We start from the raw sequence: 17,380 nt of genomic DNA on the forward strand, positions 1-17,380 counted from the left end.
GTGTTACAGATGGCCTGCTGTCGCAGTGTTACAGATGGCCAGGGAAATGAAGCAGGCTGGATCTTCTATTGCTTTATGCCAGTGTACTGACCGGGTGATCTTTGCTGCTCTGACAAGGTAGATTGTCAGACACTTTAACATTTGATGCTACATCCTTCACAATGATAAACACACATCGAGTTGAATAGTTTGAATTTGACTTTGCAGTTGAGGTGGATTGCTTGGTCAGAAGCTAAGATTGTTGTCATAATATTATCAACAATCACTGTATGCTCTTAATCACCTATCTCATTTCTTTTCACGTTGAGGAAAGAGGATGACAATAAGGTTAATTGCATGTATGTAAATCATTATGTTTCTCTCTGTTGGCACTTCCCATCCATTCGATACAAACAAAGCATAAATACCCAACAAGTATTAGTCATTCAGTTAAAAGACCTGCAATAGAAATACTGGTATTTATTGGTCTCTTCCAGCTTGGTCCTTGTTGAATGCCAAGAGTGTGCAAAGCTGTCATCAAGGCAAAAGGTGGCTACTTTAAATAATCTAAAATATAGTAACAACTTTTTTGGTTACTACATGATTCCATATGTGTTATTTCATAGTTTTTATGTCTTCACTATTATTCTACAATGTAGAAAATAGTAAAAAATAAAGAAAAACCCTTGAATGAGTAGATGTGTCCAAACTTTTGACTGGTACTGTGTTGTTCTGTTTATCTGAGTCCTTCTATTATGCAATGACAAGGCACTTGAGATGCTTCACACTTGTGTTTAATATGTAAGCCTTTTGGGATGTTGAAACTTTGCATTGGTGACCTGCTGACCAGAGCAGTGCTTACACAGCTGCAGAGGAGCTGTCTGTCTGACAGTGACAGGGGAGTTACAGCACAGTCCCAGCAGTAACACTATTGAGGACTGAGAGGGGACACACACAGACACAGAGGCAGGGATGGAAGACTCTGGGCCTACACTGGCATCTGGGCCCACTTCTAATTCTAGTCCACCTATAATGGAGGAGTCTAGTGCCAAACTGTTCTGCTGCCACTGGGTAAGGCACAGAATCCCCCTGGCACATAGAGAGGAGCTCTACCACATTCTCCGGATGACTGGACCCTTGGTAAGGACTGGCACTGCCCACCGAGCCTGTTGTGTGTTATTGTGTTTCCCAAATGGCACCGTATACTCCCTATATAGAACACTACTTTTGATCAGGTAGTGCATTATAAAGGGAATATAGGGTGCTATTTGGGACACAACTATTGTGTGGCACTGTTTGGAGTGGATAGCTCTGTTGTCAGGGTTATAGGTAGATTACTCTGTGAGAGTGAAATACTAGGCTACAGGATGCACTGTGCAGTGCATACTAATGGCACTATGATTTATTCAAAGTACACTCCGAGGGCCACTAAAGCCCATCAGAACTAGTGTTTCAAGTATATTTCTCTTGATTGACTTAGAAGTAATGTCTGTCCCACAGGGCAGAGACATCAGTTCAGTGTCTAGTTTTGATTTACATTTGGTTGAGTTGTCAACTATTGTGAATTCAACGTGAAATCAACAAAAATTTCACCATGTCATTGGATTTAGGATCAAAGTGAGGTGAAATGTCTTTACGTTGATGACAAGCATTTCGCTACACTCGCATTTAACATCTGCTAACCATGTGTATGTGACAAATAAAATTTGATTTGACTTTTAGCAACCCAATGAGTTTTCCACATTGATTCAACATCATCACATAGATTCTTGGGTTTTTGCCCAGTAGGGTGTTTGTTATTGTTTATGAGTGTTGTCTTCCCCTAGCTGTTATCTCGAATCCTAAACTACCTGCTTCCGTTTGTCGTCACTATGTTCTGTGGTCGCCTGGGGAATGAGATGTTAGCTGGCTATGGCCTGGCCTGCGCGGTGAGTCAATCCTCTGGCTATATTGTGTACTCTGCTGGGATCTATCAGCTTAGATAAGAAAATGTCCCTCAGTATGTGGTTGGAGAGGAAAGGAGGGAGAATGGAAGGAAATATTACAACATCACCTCAGGTCCCTACAGATTCTGGCATTTCTTTGAAGAACCACAAGGAAGGGGATAGTAATAATCAATAATCAATTATCATTAAAAAAAACATTAACATACTGTAAGAATGTAAATCGTTATGTAATCGTGTGCTGTAAATGTGTTTGATGGTCATCTTCTTCAGACTATTAATGTTACGACTGCAGCAACAGGAGGTGGACTTGCCTTGGCATGTGACACTTTGGTATCTCAGGTATGTACGTGTAAATAAAACATGCAGTTGTTGAAGTATACGTTTCTGTTGAAATATATGCAACTGTCAGAGTCTGTGACCCTAACGATAATGTCATTCATGCTGTTGTGTGTGTGTGTGTGTGTGTGTGTGTGTGTGTGTGTGTGTGTGTGTGTGTGTGTGTGTGTGTGTGTGTGTGTGTGTGTGTGTGTGTGTGTGTGTGTGTGTGTGTGTGTGTGTGTGTGTGTGTGTGTGTGTGTGTGTCTGAGCAGACATTTGGTGGTAAGAACCTGCAGCGTGTGGGGGTGATTCTCCAGAGGAGTGTGTTGATCCTACTGCTCTTCTGTCTCCCCTGCTGGGCCATGCTCCTCAACACCCAGTCTATCCTGCTGGCTCTGGGCCAGGAGCCTGAAGTGGCCAGGTACGGTGTAAAAATCAAATCAAGTCAATGCTATTTTTTATTTTTTATTTCACCTTTATTTAAATAGGCCATAGTGGCGAAATAATTACAATTTAGCAATTAAACACTGGAGTGATAGATGTGCAGAAGATTAATGTGCAAGTAGAGATACTGGGGTGCAAAGGAGAAAAAATGACCCGGAGCCAGTGGGTTTGGCGACGAATATGTAGCAAGGGCCAGCCAACGAGAGCATAAAGGTCGCAGTGGTGGCTGGTATAAGGGGCTTTGGTGACAAAACGGATGGCACTGTGATAGACTACATCCACTTTTCTGAGTAAAGCGTTGGAGGCTGTTTTGTAAATTACATCGCCAAAGTCAAGGATTGGTAGGATAGTCAGTTTTACGAGGTTATGTTTGACAGCATGAGTGAAGAAAGCTTTGTTGCGAAATAGGAAGCCGATTCTAGATTTAACTTTGGATTGGAGATGCTAAATGTGAGTCTGGAAGGAGAGTTTTAAAGTCTAACCAGACACCTAGGTATTTGTAGATGTCCACATATTCTAAGTCAGACCCGTCCAGAGTAGTGATGTTGGACGGGCGGGCAGGTGCAGGCAGCGATCGGTTGAAGAACATGCATTTGGTTTTACATTCATAAGAGCAGTTGTTGGCCACGGAAGGAGTGTTGTATGGCATTGAAGCTCGTCTGGAGGTTAGTTAACACAGTGTCCAAAGAAGGGCCAGAAGTATACAGAATGGTGTCGTCTGCGTAGAGGTGGATCAGAGAATCACCAGCAGCAAGAGCAACATCATTGATGTACACAGAGAAGAGAGTCTTCCCGAGAATGGATTCCATACATCTCGGTCACGTACACGTATTTTGCAGATGTTATTGCAGGTGCAGCAAAATGCTTATGGTTCTAGCTCCAACTAGGCAAGTCAGTTAAGAACAAATTGTTATTTACAATGACAGCTTACCCCGGCCAAACCCTAACAACACTGGGCGCCACCCTATGGGACTCTCAATCACAGCCAGTTGTGATACAGCCTGGAAATGAACCAGGATCTGCCTTAGACCACTGCGCCACTCAGGAGCCCCAGTCATCAAGGCAAAGGGTGGCTACTTTGAAGAATCTCAAATATAAAATATATTTTGATATGTTTAACACTTGTTGTTCCTGATCAGGTCACATGGTCAGGAAATATATGAGGCCCTACTCAAAGCACAGATACAGCTGATGCGCGGTGCCGTGCCTCTGATGCTGGGTAAAGATATGTGCTTGTTTGTATGCTAGTTGGGGAGAACAGAACTCTTCATTCTCTTAGCTGCAATAACACCATCTCTGGCTGCTCTCAGCATCAAATGTGGCCCCTGGCAATTCCACAAACAATCCATTCACTGGAAACGCCAGCAATGTTTTCACAGCCAATTGACCTACTCAATGAGATGGACAGATTGCTGTTAGTTTCTAGATGCAATAAACATTTTGACACTGCTGCCTGAATAGGGGACTTTTATGAAACAACATAATGGTAAATGGATAGAGTGTAGCAGTATGTGGTGTGTATAGGGTTAATACATGGAAACACGTGTAGTAATTTAGTAATGATTTAACAGTGAATATATGCTCTGTATTTTAGGATAGCACAGCTGTATGTCATCGCCTACCTACCTGCAGTGCCAGTGAGTTGTCTGTTTTATCAAACACCCACTTGTTTAGACGGGCTTCAATTTAGTCTGTTTTCAACTCGCTGGCTCCATTAACCTATTCTTATTAGATGAATAGAACATCCTCTCCTCCCTGTCTTTGTCATTTACTCTGTATCTCTTTATTTTAGGCTATTTTCCTGCATCAACTTCAGGCTTCTTATCTCCAAAACCAGGTACACTGACCGTGCTGCTGGGCTACAACTGACTTGTTTTGTTTCTCACACCTCATCGCATCCATAGAAATAAGAATGAATAGAATGGCCTTGGAAGCTCTTACTCTGGCAATTGACTGGTAAACTCACAGGTACACTCACAATGGCTGCCAAGTATTGTAATGCAATCATTGTCATGTTATTTTGGAATGTTCTATCAAGTGATGCTGGATTACCATGGTAATGTAGCATGTTCATTCAAATGATGCTAACTGAGGTGGCTCATGTTTTTTTTTGTAATGTCAGTTGAGTTGACTCAACAAATCACAGCACAGATTGAAGGGTACACTTCCTGATTTTACTTCCTGGCATGGGTACACTCAAAATGGCTGCCAGTCCACCCATTATGCCATCAATGACTTATATGGAGATGCCCTTTCTATTCATTCTTATTTCTATGATGGCATCCTCATCCCAGTCTCTTGTATATCATCTGGGTTAAGGAGTAAGACAATCATAGGTGTGATTCTGATGTTTATAATCATATCAACGAGTGTGTTTCTGTGCTCAGGGGATAATACTGCCTCAGATGTACACAGCAGCAGCGGCCAACATCGCCAACGTGGTGACAAACTATATCCTGCTCTACTGGATGGACCTGGGAGTTATGTAGGTGTGCTCACACAATAACATTGATAACAGTGCCACATTCTTAACAGTCAGTAACATAGTCAGAGTATCAAGTATGTACCTGCCAGTGTAAGTATGCAATGATCATTATCATTTCATGGAGTGTGTTTCTGTTGGTTTGTTTGTGTGTGTTTGTTTTCTAGAGGGTCGGCAGCAGCTAATACGCTTTCCCAACTCTACATATGTTCCTTCTTATTTGCCTACATTTGCTGGAAGAAGCTACATGTGAAAACATGGGGAGGTAATAGAACGTCCACATCTCTGTGATTGTGCCTGATGAATGTGACCCACTGAAATCGACTGGTTTGTGTTGGGATGAACAGGCCATTGTCTCTCCCTACAGGCTGGACTACAGAAGCGCTGCAGGAGTGGGGCTCTTATATGAAACTAGCCATCCCCAGTACTCTGATGCTGTGTTTCGAATGGTGGATCTATGAGCTTGGGGGGTTCCTTGCAGGTACATTTCAGCTCGTACGGTTAACACCAATGAACCAATGCACATTCCAAAGGCCAAAACAACCATATTTATGTAACATCCACCTCTGCATTCTTCCCCCTCTCTCTTTCCTTCTCTCTTTCTCAGGCATGCTGAGTGAAGTGGACCTGGCTGCTCAACATGTGGTCATAATGCTGGCTTTCATCAACTACATGGTACTGTGTACAAAACTCCTTACACACCCACCCTAACAGTCCTATCATGGAAACCAAACAAAACCAAATGCCCTGGCTATCCAGTCCAAATCAGTTGAAGAATAACCCCAAATTGTAGGCTACAGGTCAAAGTAAATTTGAGGCGAAAACACACATTAACTTTGTTTGAGGCATGGTTAGAATAAGAGGTGTCTAGTTAATGTGTTGTGTTGTGTGGGTAAAGTTCCCCCTGGGGATCCAGGCTGCAGCATGTGTTCGTGTGGGGAACGCCCTGGGGGCCGGAGACACAGCCGGGGCCATCCTCACCAGCAAGGTGTCCCTTGCCCTGTCAGGTCAGCTCATATGGCCCTGGTTTAAATCATCTATGGTGATCTATGGTGAACTAAAATGACAATAATTACTTTGACAAGCTAGTAGTTATTTTGCAGTAATGCTTGGTCTTTTTCCTCTGTCCCATGCTCTAGGTTCAATGGCAATAATTCAGGGAATCATGCTGATCTCTACTAAAACAGTAATCGGCTTCATGTTTACTTCTGATGCGTAAGTACATATATATACATATACACATATATTCAACATAATGATTCAAGTCAAGACAGTCCCAAACCTTGGAACCTGACCATCTCAATAACCATGCTCTCTTTCCTTTTCAGGCAGATCATAGATCTGGTCTCTCAACTTCTCAATGTGTACTGTGTTCTTCAGTTCTTTGATGGACTAGTGGTAAGTGCACTCAAGTGGTTTGTAACCATTGAAAAATGAATAACATTTTATACAATAACACTGCTACAATAAGAAGTCATTAATATACAGTGGAATAAGAGAGGTAGTCTGTGTATTTGTCCGGGACCCAGGAACATTGGTTGAATAAGTGATAAGCCATGAAACCTGGTAACAGTGTTTGTCTCTCTCTGTTAACACCCACTAATCTGAGATGTGTCTGTTTGTCCCAGTGTGTGTGTATGGGAATCATCCTGGGCACGGGCAAACAGAAGATAGCAGCGATGGCTAATCTCATCACCTACTACTGCGTGGGCCTTCCACTGGGCATCTCTTTGATGTTTGCAGCTGGCCTCAGGGTTGTAGGTATGTACTCAGTTCTGAATTTTATGAAAACTAAACATTCTTACTGCCTTGCCATATACTTGCAACAGAAGTATGGTTATGATCAAATTCAGAAATGTGGTACAAAAACATTCAGAAAAATAGTTGCTCTCACTGGCCATTAAGAATCATGAATAGCAGAGCTATTCTGTATTGAAGATGACACAATGTTCTCTGTCCTTGGTCAAAGCTCCTCTCCTCTCCTCTCCACAGGGTTCTGGTTAGGCCTGTTAATCTGTGTAATTCTACAGTCCAGCTTCTTCATCACCGTCATCTTCAGGCTCGACTGGAGGAAAATGACAGAGAAGGTACGTCACCAGTGGCTTTTCACTTCCCTATCTGGGACATACAGGGACTCAGGTAATGGAGAGACTGACAGCCCATACCTCCATCTTTATGGTTTCTGTGAAGCATAGTAGTGGCCTGGGGCGGCCTCTATCTTTATGGTTACTGTGAAGCATAGTAGTGGCCTGGGGCGGCCTCTATCTTTCTGGTTTCTGTGAAGCATAGTAGTGGTCTGGGGTGGGTGAAGGAAAATGTTTGCTGTCAGCATCATGGAGTTGAACTGTTTGTGACAGGCTGTGAAACGAGCTGGAAAGGCTGGACATATGGTGTCAATGAGGAGTATAGTTGCACCTGACCACACAGAGAACAATGGCAGGGTGAGTAGAAAATGTTGCTCAGTCCTATTTATGTTATTTATACTATACTCGCAAATAACATTGTTCTAACCCAGATTGTGCCTTCTTCCACACCCAGACAGTGAATGGATACATGTCAGTGAGTGCTGAGGGCCAGGGGGACCTCAGGGGAAGCAATTTGACCCCAAAGGTGCAGAAGGAGGATGGGAGCCCCAGAGCCCTGCTCTCCACCACCCAGCTGGTCCTGAGGAGAGGTTTCACCGTACTGGCTGCCATTGTCATCCTAGCTGTGGGGACAAGTGTCCATCTTCTACTGCCTCTACCAATCAGCTCATGGCGCAATCTGAGTGTAGACTGGAGCAACACTACCTTTACCACTACCTACCCCCCTGAACTCACCCCGTCAACAGTTCTCATCTAGGAGTAATACCTGGGCGATCCAGAACAGACCCTGTAGCAAGACAGTCATAGTGTGCTGTGTCACGGAATCTGTTATTACACCAATTATTAAACGCAAATCAGATGTTTCCTGCAATCGAGAGCTATAATCATTATGTATATTTTTCTGTAGGTTATCTATGCATACCCTCTTACCTTGTTCAATTGTCATTTTAATGAATGATGTAAATTGATTCTTTAAGAAATGTTATGCCTTCAGTACATTTAGTAAGGGCTTGCATTTCTAAAGTGTAGCAACCTTGGCAGCAGGCATGCCCAGCTAAGATACAGTAATTAGACAAGCTACTCTAACTTGATTGATAGCCTGACATGGTTTGTTAGCTACACTCGTCGGCTGTCCCCCTAGGAGAACCCTTTGAAGAGCCCCTTTTGGTTCCAGATAGAACCCTTTTGGGTTCCATGTAGAGGGTTCTACATAGAACCAAAAATAGTTATGTCCTACAAAAAGGGTTCAACTTGGAACCAAAAAGGTTTATCCTATGGGGACAACCTCAGAACTCTTTTGTGATCCTTTTTTCTTAAAGTGTAGGTATGAAGTTGGGAATCTATCTAGCTGGTTAGCTAAAGCCAATTTCAAAAACTTGCTAGGTGGCTAGTATTACAGAGAAACAACGCATTTTGATTTGATATATTCACCAAGAAGGAATCAATAGGCTACACAGCTTGATCAAATTAATTTACAATTATACCCTTCTGCACATCACCGGCAGCTAAAATCAAATCAAACGCTGTGTGTGTCACTCTCTCTCTCCTCCTCCACTGCATGCAATAGAGTATCTAGCTTCCTGCCTAGGCATTTCTTTGCTCTGTGCACCTTGGAGGGAACCACTTACTAGAAAGACTAAAAGGGGGGTTTGGGGTGTTCTCTTTGCCTGGTCCAGTCAGTGTGCTGTAAAAATACTGTAAAAATCGGACAAATCTGAGGGGGCACGTGCCCCCTATGGGCATGACGCCACTGGTTTTGGAATGAATTAATAGAATGCAATACAAACATTTAGGATGGTACAGTGTGAGTCTGTCTTTACTTTTTAGTTTACAATATATCATATTACCATGAGAAAACATTAGGTTTGATTGCTTTGTGTAATCAGCTCACAGTGAGATACAGTTTCATTCAGATGATTAATGAAAAGGTCCAGAATAAGTAACCCCATGGCTCCTCACAGACCAACAGTACTGGAATTTTGGCACCATACTGTAGTTTGGCCAGCTCCTCTTCACTCCTATAGTCTCTGCTTCGTTGCTTAGGTAGTCCTCTGACCACTCTCACTGAGTGGAGCTATCTCTGGAACCCATTCATTTTGAAACTGGAACATTCTCTGGAACTCACTCTGTGTTCATCAAGTGAGGTTGGTGAGCAGTAGGTTGATGATGATTCCCAGGGCTAGGATGAAGAGCATGACACAGAGCCAGGGCCCTCCGCATTATCAGGGCCCTGTGGGCCAGCAGTGCCCCCACCTTGTTGAGGGCCACCCTGTCCCCAGCCTCACCATCAGCCTCAGCCCCATCTTCAGCCAGGGCATTTCTATCTTTGTGGCCCTCACATGGAGCTGAATCATTTGAATGGGCCTCTGGGGCCATGTCTGTCACACATAAACACACCTATTAGACAGAGCATTCTTTCTTACATAACCAAGAATAAAATTATACCTTTGTAAAGCCATAGAGAGAGTTATGATGAACAGTAAAGTGAAGGGTCAATGATTGATGTAGACTTTCTTACCCATGTCTGTAGAGTTCCCCTGTACCCCAGCTCTGATTTGGGCCTGCAAACAACCCTACACATCATTAAGATCCCCTTCAAGGCATTTACATTAAATGAAATAAAGACTTTAGGGTTATGCCTGTGTTCACCTCTACATTGGCTTTCTTCCAGTTCATTCTGGATAGATAGACGATGAGGAAGGAGGACTGTAGGAACACATAGGTAAACAGACCGGTCCACAGGCCTGGGAGAGGAGAGGACGCATAACAGTAACAGTCAAAGAAGAGAAGACAACTGAAAGATTCAGTAGGGAGATTGGCGGCAGTTTTGTCTTCACTTAAGCCAACTTGTCACCTTGCTACACAAACCAACAATGTGATGTTGTTAAAATACGAAACAGTCAGGTGCCCAGGTGCAATATTGGAGCAATCAAAAGACTGAAAAACAAATGTGATACTGTATTACCCCATAAATTCATAGGACAAAATTCAGAATATGTTATAGATGTTCTTACCCATGATTCCTAGCTTGGCAGCAAACATCAGGGACACTCCAATAGGAAAGCCAACCCCATAGTAACCCAGGATGTTGCAGATCGCCCCAACCTTCTGCTTCCCTGCCCCCCTTATAATACTACCCGAGGCAGCCTGGGGAAACAGGAGAAGCAGACACGTTTACTGTTGCCCTACAAACATGTGCAGTGCCTTCAGAAAGGATTCACAGCCCTTTACGTTTCCAAATGTTTGTTGTGTTACAGGCTGAATTTAAAATGTATTAAATTGATTTGTTTTGTCACTGGCCTGCACACAATACGCCATAAGGTCAAAGTGGAATTGTTTTATTTTTATTTATTTTTTATTAATAAATAAAAAATGAAAAGCTGAAATGTCTCGAGTAGAGAAGTATTCAAACTCTTTGTTATGGAAAGCTTAAATAAGTTCAGGAGTAAAAATGTGCTTAACAACTCACACAAGTTTCATGGACTCGCTCTGTGTGCAGTAATAATGTTAAGACATGATTTTTGAATGACTACTCATCTCTGTACGCTACACATACAATTATCTGTAAGGTCCCTCAGTCGAGCAGTAAATTGCAAACAGATTCAACAACAAACACCAGGGAGTTTTTCCAATGCCTCGCAAAGGGCACTGATTGATAGATGGGTAAAAATAAAAAAGAATGGTGAAGTTATCAATTACACTTTGGATGGTGTATCAATACACCCAGTCGCTACAAGAATACAGGCGTCATCCCTAACTAAGTTGCCGTAGAGGGGGAAAAAATGCTCAGGGATTTCACCATGACGCCAATGGTGACTTTTAAACAGTTAGAGTTTAATGGCTATGATAGGAGAAAACCTCATTGACAGAGTAAAAAGCTGGAAGCCTGTACAGAATACAAATACTCATGCATCCTGTTTGCAACGAGGCACTAACGAAATACTACAAAAAAATGTCAAAGCTGTGTTGCTTTTACGCCAAACATAACGTTTTGCATTGTTGCCAAAAAGTTCAATTTTGGTTTCATCTGACCAGAGCACCTTCTTCCACATGTTTGGTGTGTCTCCCAGGTGGCTTGTGGCAAACATTTGACGACACTTTTTATGGATATCTTTAAGAAATGGCTTTCTTCTTGCCACTCTTCCATAAAGGCCAGATTTGTGCAATATACGACTGATTGTTGTCCTATGGACAGAGTCTCCCACCTCAGCTGTAGATCTCTGCAGTTCATCCAGAGTGATCATGGGCCTCTTGGCTGCATCTCTGATCAGTCTTCTCCTTGTATGAGCTGAAAGTTTAGAGGGACGGCCAGGTCTTGGTAGATTTGCAGTGGTCTGATACTCCTTCCATTTCAAAATTATCGCTTGCACAGTGCTCCTTGGGATGTTTAAAGCTTGGGAAATCTTTTTGTATCCAAATCCGGCTTTAAACTTCTTCACAACAGTATCTCGGACCTGCCTGGTGTGTTCCTTGTTCTTCATGATGCTCTCTGTGCTTTTAACGGACCTCTGAGACTATCACAGTGCAGGTGCATTTATACGGAGACTTGATTACACACAGGTGGATTGTATTTATCATCATTAGTCATTTAGGTCAACATTGGATCATTCAGAGATCCTCACTGAACTTCTGGAGAGTTTGCTGCACTGAAAGTAAAGGGGCTGAATAATTTTGCACGCCCAATTTTTCAGTTTTTGATTTGTTAAAAAAGTTTGAAATATCCAATAAATGTCGTTCCACTTCATGATTGTGTCCCACTTGTTGTTGATTCTTCACAAAAAAATACAGTTTTATATCTTTATGTTTGAAGCCTGAAATGTGGCAAAAGGTCGCAAAGTTCAAAGGGGCCGAATACTTTCGCAAGGCACTGTAAATAAGGCATTTCTGCATTTCATTTTCAATACATTTGGAAATATTGCTAAAAACAAGTTTTCACTTTGTCATTATGGAGTATTGTGTGTAGATAGGTAAAAAATATATATATATTTCATCCATTTTTAATTCAGGCTGTAACACAACAAAATGTGGAATAAGTCAAAGGGTATGAATACTTTCTGAAGGCACTGTATATACAGGTAACTTCCAAAATAAAGGAAACACTTGAGTAAATGAGGGATGCAAAGTATATTGGGAGATTAAGGTAAAGGTTAAAAAAAATTGAGAGCAAGTGCTTCCACACAGGTGTGGTTCCTGAGTTAATGAAGCAATTAACATTCCATCATTCTTAGAGTCATGTATAAAACTGCCCATTATTTTCGCTACCATGGCTAGAAGAAGAGATCTCAGTGACTCCCTCCACTTCTAGAAATTATGCCAAGGTGCATTGAAACTGTTCTGGCTCGTGGTGGCCCAACATCCTATTAAGACACTTTATGTTGGTGTTTCCTTTATTTTGGCAGTTACATTTAGATACATAAATACCTTTGATATTATAAAACGTGGATCCATATTGTGATGAGTAAAGGGAGCTATAAGTTGTGATACAGTAGAAGCATTGACTCCTGACCGATATTGCATATAACAGAAGAAAAGGGGCGTAGAAAGCCATAACTTGAGCAACCCTCTCTCTGATCTGCCTGTTGGTAGAAATTCAGGGTGAATAAATACATTCAGTTATGTAGAATCAATGACAGAGACACCTCACCGTAGTTAAAGTGTAAAGGAATATGTAAGCAAAGTTCATGAAAGTGTACGTCAGTAGTACAGTGAGTGACTTAGTTATGTCATAGAGAAAGGTTATTAATGTTCACTCTCATACACTGGTCTGGTGATAACGATACAATAAAACACACCAGTGATGTAGTAAAACACAACAAACTGCTTAGCCATGGTGACGATCAACAGATCCCAAAGCCACAGGAACAAATCTGGAGTGGTAAATAACCATAGACTACATTACTCACTCATCATATGTAAAGACGTAGGAGATTTTGTCCTTCAGTATCCCAACAAGAACCGACAAGCACACAGAAACGGACCCTGGACAGAGACAACAGGTCATGCACAGACGGAACACATATCTCCAGTAAAACTTTGAATCCTTTAATTATTGTATGAATGCTTCATTTGCTGTTGTCAAGCTTTGAAATATCATTTGAGGTGTTTGGCAGGCACATGTACCAGCACAGAACATGGCCAGCTTGGCAGACAGCTTGGCCTGCTCTGTATCTCCAGCCCCCAGAGCACTGCCCACCCTCACACTGCCTGCCACACTAAACCCTAGAGGGAACTGACAACACACACACACACACCATGATCAATCTCTGGGACTGCAACCAGATGATTCACTTCCTATGTGCCTGGTGTGAATATATAGTATGATGGATGAACATTTGCCGAAAAGTTCAAGTAAATCTCAACTATATATTTACCATGTAGCAAATGCTTGCCAGTTCGAAGACGACTGATTGTGCTCCAAGCTCCACCTCACTTATCAGACCTGCCATTGAGAGGAAGTGAGACAGGATATCAAACCAAAGTAGAAACACTGTAGTATCTAAACAGTTTGTAATGTGTAGAAGTATCCACAAGAAAATAGTCAAATATAGAGCAACATTTCACTTTAAAAAAATAGATCAATGGCATTCACAGACATCAACACAACCCAAATATCTATCTGTTGTCATACCTGCTAGAAAGCCTCCAATCTCATAAGTCCACCACTCCACACACAGCATGATCATGCTAGGAATAGCCAGGTGGATGTAGGTGCCCCAGTCTTCCAAGCACTCCCAAGACCAACCTATAGGGGAACACAAGGCTCGGACACTGGACCGTCCCTGAAAGGTTCATGCTAATGTTCTCACAGGAGGTGTTTGGGTCTAAACCAAAACCATGCTGTGTTAATACATTAGGAAGCCACAAACAGAGCACTTGGTTTGACATGGCACTGCTGTTCCCCTCAATAAATGCATACTAATAAATGTGTATTATGCATCCCTTTGTATGTGATCCATTCAAGTCACAGACTGGGAGTTCAGAGAGTTCAAAGAGTTTGTGGATTTGGCGGTATAAGCTCTACTTTAGTGTATTCATGTCTCACCTGCCCAGGTGGCCTTGTGTAGTTCCTTACACAGGATGTAGGCATAAAGTATAGCAGCCAGAGAGAACTGAGAGATGGTGTTGGCCCACGCAGACCCAGTCAACCGAAAACAATCCACAACATACATTACATCCTATAGCCCTCAATGCTAACACTTACCATCCCATCCTATAGCCCTCAATGCTAACACTTACCATCCCATCCTATAGCCCTCAATGCTAACACTTACCATCCCATCCTATAGCCCTCAATGCTAACACTTACCATCCCATCCTATAGCCCTCAATGGTAATGATGGTGACAGAGGATTCCCTCTCTGGGGATGACACTCACGCTACACCCAGGTCCAGAACATAGAAGAAGATGTAGTTGATGAGGGCATTCAGTACGTTGGCCACCACACCAGTGATGACTTGCGGCCATATGATTCCCTGAAGGACAATAAAGTCTCATTCATATCAAATGGTCAGGTTATAATTCTCTTTGCAGGGTGACTGACCTGAGGTCTAGGTTAGCTCTAACCTGATTCGGTAGATATCTGGCCTCCAGCTGATAAATAAATGTGGCCTGTTAAAAAATAAATGATGTTTTAGTAAGTTATTGACATGGGAAATTAATTATTTTCTTAATTGATTGTGTGCACGTGTGTCTGGGTAGATAGATGTACTCAATGGGAGTGCTGGCATAAAAATCTTCACATACACCTGAGACAGCCTAAAGTGAAATACGAGAGCTCTGTCAGAATGATCCAAAACAATAATCACATTCTACAAACCAATCTCTACATGTCACTTTGTGAATGAGAGAAAACAGCCACATTCAGAGATATAGTTTGTGTCCCAAATGGAGTCCTATTCCCTATGGGTCCTGGTCAAAAGTAGTGTACTATATAGGGAATAGGGTGCAATTTTAGACATCTATTAGATCTGGGGTAACTGTTTGCAGTGACTGGAGGGGTCTTACCTACCTGGCGACCTCTGGGCTCTGTTTGGCAGCCAGGAGGATTGGTTCTGTGTTGATGAGAACAGCCCAGCATGGGAAACAGGCCAGAAGTTGAATGAGGATGGCTCTCTGTACAATGACCCCAACTTTCAGGAGGTTACGGCTCCCAAAAGTCTGCAAGGAACAATAATCAAGTTCACCTTTGAGTGGCATGGCAGGATAATGTAACTCTGGTCCAGGGCGTTAAATGCTCCTTGCTGAAGCTGAGCGCCAGCAAGCCGCTTGTGACCCCCTGGACCAGAGCTAGGGTAAAGGCACCTTTGATAACATTTTGGAGACAGTGCTGTGTTAGGAGGAGGAAACAGACCAGGTTTCATTCCTACCTGAGATATGAGTGTGTCACACGCTGATGATAAACCATACCCAATGGAGACACCTGTAACATTAATCACCTGGAAGACCAGAATAGAGATTTTGAGAATTTGTTGAAAATGTCAATATCATGGTGAACTGTAATTTCAATATTACCACAGCCAGGTACCAGTCTGTTTGTGCCATCATGTTTGGATGACAAGGAGTGGCAAAAGTCACATGATGGCACAAACAGACAAGTACCCGGGATAATATTATCCAGAATGGTTGTAATAAAAAAGGGATATAAACTCATAAATCAATCAATACTTACAGCTATGGCGAGAGTGACCCCTACCAGTTCTGTCTTCCCCAAATGGACGCAGAAAACTGTACTGACGAAACTCACTGAAAAGACCATGAGCTGAGCCATAACCTGGTAAGAATAGAATACATCCACAACATTTGATAAATCAGTTGATGTCGTTGTACATACTATCAGGCATATGTGGAGTGAATAGGCCTAACACTATGAAGTGTTAAACAATCTACGGTTTGAGGTAACTCCAAGTGGTTCAGGTTAAACAGACCAGTTTATATATGAATCAATGATTCAGGTTAAACAGACCAGGTTATTGATGAATCAATGATTCAGGTTAAACAGACCAGGTGATAGATGATTCGGGTTAAACAGACCAGGTGATAGATGAATCAATGATTCAGGTTAAACAGACCAGGTGATAGATGATTCGATGATTCACAGACCAGGTGATAGATGAATCAATGATTCAGATTAAACAGACTAGGTGATAGATGAATCGATGATTCAGGTTAAACAGACCAGGTGATAGATGAATCGATGATTCAGGTTAAACAGACCAGGTGATAGATGAATCGATGATTCAGGTTAAACAGACCAGGTGATAGATGAATTGATGATTCAGGTTAAACAGACTAGGTGATAGATGAATCGATGATTCAGGTTAAACAGACCAGGTGATAGATGAATCGATGATTCAGGTTAAACAGACCAGGTGATAGATGAATCGATGATTCAGGTTAAACAGACTAGGTGATAGATGAATCGATGATTCAGGTTAAACAGACCAGGTGATAGATGAATCGAGGATTCAGGTTAAACAGACCAGGTGATAGATGAATCGATGATTCAGGTTAAACAGACTAGGTGATAGATGAATCGATGATTCAGGTTAAACAGACCAGGTGATAGATGAATCGATGATTCAGGTTAAACAGACCAGGTGATAGATGAATCGATGATTCAGGTTAAACAGACCAGGTGATAGATGAATCGATGATTCAGGTTAAACAGACTAGGTGATAGATGAATCGATGATTCAGGTTAAACAGACCAGGTGATAGATGAATCGAGGATTCAGGTTAAACAGACCTATATAGTATGCCAGATACCAGTAACCTATAATTATCCAGTGTGCCAGTGGCATTTAAGTGAATTCAATAATATGCAAGCATCACTGCCAAATAACAATAATAATGTAATATAAAAATGCAAAGTTTTATATAACTTTGACCTAATTGTGGGCAAAATGTAATAAAGATGTTTCTTACCACAGGCCCAGCCATTGTTGATCATTCAAGAATTTCTTTTTTGAATGCAACAGGAATCAACCTGAGAATACATCTCAAACAGCTCCAACATATTGTCCATTCATTCCCATTCATCCTGCTCTCCACAATTCCATTAGAATCCATTTCTAAAGACTGTCGCTCAGAAAAGTCTGCATGGTCAAGTGAGAACAAGGTGGTATTC

General features: G+C 42.0%; 1 protein-coding gene and 1 pseudogene across 1 annotated transcript; one reads left to right on the forward strand and one right to left on the reverse strand.

The window, feature by feature from the left end:
* Window positions 1–824: 824 nt before the first annotated feature.
* LOC124006457 (multidrug and toxin extrusion protein 1-like) lies at window positions 825–8,116 on the forward strand. Its single transcript, XM_046316480.1, has 17 exons — window positions 825–1,119; window positions 1,806–1,907; window positions 2,196–2,264; window positions 2,516–2,664; window positions 4,282–4,324; window positions 4,480–4,524; window positions 5,075–5,172; window positions 5,337–5,434; window positions 5,537–5,650; window positions 5,777–5,844; window positions 6,068–6,176; window positions 6,309–6,384; window positions 6,498–6,567; window positions 6,798–6,930; window positions 7,162–7,256; window positions 7,527–7,610; window positions 7,708–8,116. Exons 1-17 carry the CDS (start codon window positions 952–954, stop codon window positions 8,008–8,010), a joined length of 1,824 nt encoding a protein of 607 aa, XP_046172436.1. The 5' UTR covers window positions 825–951; the 3' UTR covers window positions 8,011–8,116.
* A 935-nt stretch (window positions 8,117–9,051) lies between these two features.
* On the reverse strand, window positions 9,052–17,380 carry LOC124006458 (annotated as a pseudogene).

The sequence above is a fragment of the Oncorhynchus gorbuscha genome, linkage group LG19, assembly GCF_021184085.1.
Source record: "Oncorhynchus gorbuscha isolate QuinsamMale2020 ecotype Even-year linkage group LG19, OgorEven_v1.0, whole genome shotgun sequence".
NCBI classification, from domain to species: domain Eukaryota; kingdom Metazoa; phylum Chordata; class Actinopteri; order Salmoniformes; family Salmonidae; genus Oncorhynchus; species Oncorhynchus gorbuscha.

Excerpts from the sequence above, each read along its gene's own strand:
- LOC124006457 (XM_046316480.1), top strand. The coding sequence starts at position 952 with ATGGAAGACTCTGGGCCTACACTGGCATCTGGGCCCACTTCTAATTCT. Across the intron at positions 1,908-2,195 it reads GCTATGGCCTGGCCTGCGCG|ACTATTAATGTTACGACTGC; the intron begins GTGAGTCAATCC and ends CATCTTCTTCAG. Across the intron at positions 6,931-7,161 it reads AGCTGGCCTCAGGGTTGTAG|GGTTCTGGTTAGGCCTGTTA; the intron begins GTATGTACTCAG and ends TCCTCTCCACAG.